General features: G+C 40.2%; 1 protein-coding gene across 1 annotated transcript; it reads left to right on the top strand.

Annotated features, from left to right (window-relative positions):
* Positions 1-825: 825 nt before the first annotated feature.
* hoxc4a (homeobox C4a) lies at positions 826-5,897 on the top strand. The gene is made up of 2 exons (XM_037772984.1): positions 826-4,298; positions 4,867-5,897. The coding sequence occupies exons 1-2, from the start codon at positions 3,833-3,835 to the stop codon at positions 5,241-5,243; spliced, it is 843 nt and encodes a 280-aa protein (XP_037628912.1). The 5' UTR covers positions 826-3,832; the 3' UTR covers positions 5,244-5,897.
* The last annotated feature ends 203 nt before the right edge of the window (positions 5,898-6,100 follow it).

The raw sequence follows: 6,100 nt of genomic DNA, 5'->3' as shown, positions 1-6,100 counted from the left end.
TATAACAATACATTAATAATCACAGAGGTAAAAAAACAAAAGAACAATTTGTTTGTAAATTCTTTGTTTTGTCTTTTTACAGACAAATTCAATGTGGTCTTTCCAAGATGACAGATGATCTATCATTACTCCCAAATATTTATATGAAAATACCTGCTGGGATTTTTTCGTTATGAATAAAAAAAAAAATGTATGAAATTGATTTTACGCAGAGAAATATGTAGATTGAGATGTTATTTGACAGTGTTTCTGAAGTCCCCCCTGTGCATTTTTCCACTGTAATCAATCCCATCGATTCACAATCTGAGCGCTGTTTTTTAATAACCCCCTAAAACAGGTCACATGTCTGATATTGCATTTTTCATCCGAGGCTTTTCTCATTAGCTTTCCAGAGTGGCAGAGAGAAAGGTTACCGAGCGGTCAGTATGGTAATAGCGAGCAGAAGAAACGGCTGGGAACAATAGAAACTTATTTTTCATCTGTGCTGTCACGCCATCCCTTTGTATCCGACTGAATATTCATATAGGAGCCACCTCAAAAGGCTGCAAGGTTGAATGTTAAAGAAAAGAGCCTCTTGTGCCCTTTTACGCACGACGCGTCTGTGAGCGTCTGCAGCCATATTTGTGTTTTTTTTTGTTGGAGAAAATATATTTTCTTTAAGAGCATTTGTGTTTGTGATAAACAGCATCTCGCTTTGTGCAGTATTTCTCCTCTATTGCAGTCTGAATTGTGACAAATCCTCCACTACTACTCCTTCACACATGATATAACCTGCTCGCATAGAGGTTTTGCCTGAGAGATCACCTTGGCAGTGTCTAGCCTAAACACACATTAGTTGTCTATATGTACCCTGTAGAACCGAATTTGTGTGAAGTAAAAGCAATCGCAAATACGTCTCTACAGGAATACATGGGCAACTGAAATACCACGCCAAGCCAATGGACTCTTCCTCTGCTGCTTCTTGCTCCTCTTCACTGCTTTTTTTTTCTCCTCTCCTGCTATTGAATATCCAAGCATCAGTGATATATATATATATATATATATACACATGCATGGGCTCTAGCAATGCACTAACATTGTCACAAAGTGTATTCATAGTCCAGACAGCCGTAGATTGTGTAGGTAGGCCGCAGAGAGCAAACCCATGTGTGCAGACAGTGCGCATGGAGGCTACTACTGTGGCAGACCCTGTAAAACACGTTAGGAACCAAGGGGTCGTTTAAAAGTGACTGATTTACGGCTTTTATTGCTCTATAAAACGCCTCTAACATCCTCGCAAGGGGTAATAGAAATGTCGTGCGCATTCTGTACAAACAGGACAGCCAGAGATGCCATTTCACGTCTCGTTTTTAGCCATATTATGTAATTATTGCTGTGAAAATAGATACATCAGTTAACTTGCAATGTGCTGCTTTTTGACCCCATAGATTGACTTGTGTGCTAGTTCTGTTCAGGGCTTTATGTCTCTTCAAGTGGGAGCCTATGACTTTATTATTATTATTATTATTATTATTATTATTATTATTATTATGGTATTTTCCTTCTTTTTTCTACTTGTTCTTGCTGTTGATGCCCCCACAACTAGGCTATCATAACATTAAAGAAGAAGAAGAATTATGTGTGGTTTGGGTGTTGTTGGGAGGCTGCTATAAGCTATTAGGGAGTTAAGCTCTCTCTCTTTGACCACAGCTGACTCTGAGATAAGAATGGGAGGCACACAGCACATGACAAGTTTACACAGCCAGGCAGGATCAGTTTACATTGTAAGAGCAGACCTCCAGTAATGTGGCTGACGGACAGTGCTGCAGCCAGGAATAGTTTGGAACATGTGGAGGCAGCAACACTGAAATATTATTGTGATTTTTGTATTTTTTTTAAACATATTTGGAACAAGTTGGACTATAGTTTTAGGGTATTATAAACATGTTTTTGTGTAAATCATCTGCCTTTATTTCTGTACATATAGAGCTATAGCAGTATTGCATTCTTCAAATTCTTCCTCTCAGCATTTTCTTTCATAACATATGGGTTGTAGCTGTTGCACACACAGATTCAGTTGATTTACATGTTTTCTTATTTAAGGCCATAACAGAGGTCACAGCATGTCTTGCAAGTAAAAGATGTTGACTTTTCAATGTTGTTAAAACAGAGAACCACAAGGAGATGGAAAGAATACAGTCAAGAGCAGCATTTTTGTTGGAAAAAAGCCCAAGTAGTGTAAAAGAATTTGGTGAATTCAGTTGTACTTTTTGGTGAATGCATCTCTGAGCAGGACTGCCCTGCATGTGGGAGGGCTCTTCAGTTTTGATGTGAGGGAGTAGCTGCTCCAAACTGCTCTTACACTCTCCGCTCTGCCACTTCTCTGTGACACAATACGACTCCTCTGCAAGTTTAAGTCAGCAGATCCTAATGCTCTGAGACTCTCTGGTCTGTGACACCATATAACGGATATTGGTCCTCTGTGACATCATGATGCTTGTGTTTCTATGCTGACTGGTCTGTGACATCATGATGATGATGATGCTGCTCTGCACAGTTGTCAGGTTTGGCTGCTCTGTGATTTCATAGATTTCAAAGTATGGAGTTAGTTTGGTCTGGCTGGCTGCTCCACTGCTGTCTGATTTGTGACGTCATTGTAGTAGTATGACATTTCTCTACTTGTTCTCTGCTGTTTTGTTGGTGTCATCACAATGCTTGTAATGATATTTGAATGTGCATATTGAACGCTTTTGTTACCTATAGTATCTTTACTTTATTTAAAGTCAAAGGTTTTTCTACTTTATATACTTTTAGTGTTTTATACTGTAGACTAAAGGGACACCATGACTTTTCTTTATTCTTATCATCTTATTTGCTTTATTACAAAGCACCCTACACCGTTGGTTCCAGCAGATTTCAGCTGCTTTGACATTCAAAGCATCCTCTTAACGTACAATGCCTGACAGCTTCAATCAGGGCCCAGTTTTTAATGCTATCCTCACCAATGTCCAATTATAAGTTGAAGGCCGAAGCCTTTTTAATGAATAGCCTGGGGAAGAAAAGGGATATCATTTAAAAAAAATAGACAAATATCTCATCATTGAGTGAAGGCTTTTGTTTAAGCAGCCTGACTCTCCCTGTCCACCTTCCCTCCAATGTTATAAATGATCAGGCCTACTTTCAAAAATCAACCACACCTCCAGAGCATCTCACTATACTCCTCCAGTCCTCTCTGACATTTAGATTCACAACATACCTATTAAATATTATAGTGCTTGAAATGCTTTCAGGGATATATCATCTTACCAAAGTGATAATTCTTTAAGCGTATTAATGGGAGTGTAATCTGTTTTACAGCTGAGGTGCTGTTGGTAAAAGACTGTGCCTTCATTAATTAGCAGATAACCTTTATATATATTATATATATATACATATATAAGGCGTGCAGGCTAACAAAATGATTGGTTTGCTATTGTTGTGCCTTATCCTTGGCGAATCACCTATTGTCCCTTTGAATAATTGAGACCAGTGGATTTTGCCTGTTTTATTTTTTCCTTGGTCAGCAACTAAGCTACTAGTTTTGTCCCCAAGATCAATTGCCTTGGTAACACAACCAGAGAGAGAGAGAGAGGATGAGAGAGAGAAAGAGAGAGAGAGATTTGTGCCCACAATGGCGACTGTAGGTATGCTAAATACCTCTTGGTTCCTTATCCGGGAACTACCTCTTCCTCTGCTATTGGGCCACTGGGTCACGTGGTAAAAGTAACTTTACAAGGGCTGCTCGCAAGTAGGAGGGCTTTATGGAGCAGAAAAACGACAAAGCTAGAAAAATTATTTTCCACTCCAGAAATTAATGATCATGAGCTCGTATTTGATGGAGTCTAACTACATTGATCCGAAATTTCCTCCATGCGAGGAATATTCGCAAAATAACTACATCCCCGAGCACAGTCCAGAGTATTACAGCCAGCGCGCTGTAAGGGAGACTGGCTTCCAGCATCACCACCAGGAGTTATATCCTCCTCCTCCTCTTCCTCCTCCGCGGGCGAGCTACCAGGAGCGCCAGTATAACTGTGCAAGCATCCCTGAACCTGACACTGCACGGGGACATGGAGTACCCCATTCTGCGCACCTGCTGACAGGCAAAGGGCAACCTGCATCATGTGAAACCCCACAGTTGTCCATGTCCCCTGCAACCCCACCGGCTGCAACGTCCGCCTGCAACCAAGCCACCCCGGAGCACCCAAACAGCTCAGCCTCCTCCTCCAAGCAGCAGCCAGTGGTGTACCCGTGGATGAAGAAAATTCATGTCAGCACTGGTAGGGCTAAAAAACTTGTGTGTTTATGTTCCCCCCTTGCACTCCTCATGCTTCCTCTCTCTTCTCCTTTTTTTTTCTCTTCCCTCCCTTCCTTTATCAGTCCCTCTCTGACTCCCATCTCGTTGCCAGCCCCTTGCTCACGATAGCAGGGAAGCCTTTTGAAATGGCACAATTGAGGCGGATTTACGACTCGGCATTGGTAATTACACCCACCATAAATTTTATAGCCGAGGTATACTCAGGGCAGCTCGTATCACCATGTGGCTTCTGCTGTTATGTATTGCGCGCTTTAGAGAAGGAGAAGAAGAGGAGGAAGGGGGGAGAAATGAATAAGAAGAAAAAAAAAAAAAAGCTTTGTAATCTTGCATTAATAATTTAGCTCATAGTTGGGATGTGAGTGTCCTCTCATTACCCTGAGAAGTTCTTCCCCATTTAAATTTCCTCAAACAGCTAAACATTCATATGCAATAAATCTTTTTTGCAGCCATATCTCAGTTGAGGCCATTCTTGTTTACCCCTCCTTTTCTTTTCCTCCCTTTCTCTCCTATCCCTTTTTTTTTTCTCCCAGTGAACCCGGGTTACAATGGAGCAGAGCCCAAGCGGTCTAGGACAGCCTACACCCGGCAGCAGGTCTTAGAATTGGAGAAGGAGTTCCACTATAATCGGTATTTAACGCGGCGGAGGCGCATCGAGATCGCACACACCCTGGTTCTCTCCGAGCGACAGATTAAAATCTGGTTTCAAAACCGCAGGATGAAATGGAAAAAGGATCACAGGCTCCCGAACACCAAAGTGAGATCCTCCTCTTCCTCCACCTCCACCACCACTGGGTCCAACACAACAAGCTCTGCAGCCGGCTCTGGTGCCTCTGCGTCGGCCACTAACACTGGGGCCCCCGATGAACTCTCCGGAGCACAGCATGGCGAGGATATTACCAGGTTATAAAAAACCACCAGCAAAAAGGGGGCGAGAGAAAAAAAGAACTTGTTATTTATAGAACAATTATATATTTTGTTTTTCGTAGCTATCTTGTGCGGTTTTCCTTTAAAAGTCCAAAAGTTATATAAAAATGCATGTTATATAGCATGGATTACTGCGAATACCGATGAATTATTTTTAACGTGACAACAGGGTTTAATTTATTTGAAGCTCAATTAAAAATGTTTTTTATTATAAAAAGAAAAATGTTTTGAATGAAGGAAAAAAAAAAGTAGAAAAAAATATACATTTTATTAAAAAAATGTTATTGTGGGCTATTCTTTTTGCCCAATAAGGTGAAATGCACAATCTATTTATTTCAAACAAACACTGGAAGGAAATCAATATAATAATAGTTATTTTTGGTATATAAAAAAAAACAACAACACACACATATATTGATCTTGAACTTGTATGTTTTGGATAATAATAATGTGTGAAATTACCTCGTGTATTTCAGAAACAGGATTTTTTGATTTACAAATTTTAGTTTCGTGGTTGTTGATGTTGTGTTTTTAGACCGTTAAAAAGCAGATTATTGTGAAATGCAATAAACGGAGTGTAGTGTATACTTGTGCTAATCATATTGGTCAATAAAACAGTGAGTGTCTACTAGTTTTATACACGTTTGGTTGAACTTCATTTATAGGCAAGATGAGGTCTGCTATTGTTTTGTTTTTGGCTGTTTTTTGGGACCTTTTTTTAAAAGTGTAGAGATTTTCTTGGAACATTTGATTTGAAACAAGAATCACTGTGTTTTCAAATTGTGCAGCTCATTCTGCTCGTCTTTACATCAGCAATGTGTACAGACAGTGTGTGTGTGC

This window comes from Sebastes umbrosus, chromosome 6 (assembly GCF_015220745.1).
Source record: "Sebastes umbrosus isolate fSebUmb1 chromosome 6, fSebUmb1.pri, whole genome shotgun sequence".
Classification (NCBI taxonomy): domain Eukaryota; kingdom Metazoa; phylum Chordata; class Actinopteri; order Perciformes; family Sebastidae; genus Sebastes; species Sebastes umbrosus.
The sequence above is the reverse complement of the archived record's forward strand: the minus strand, read 5'-3'. Positions and strand labels throughout refer to the sequence as shown.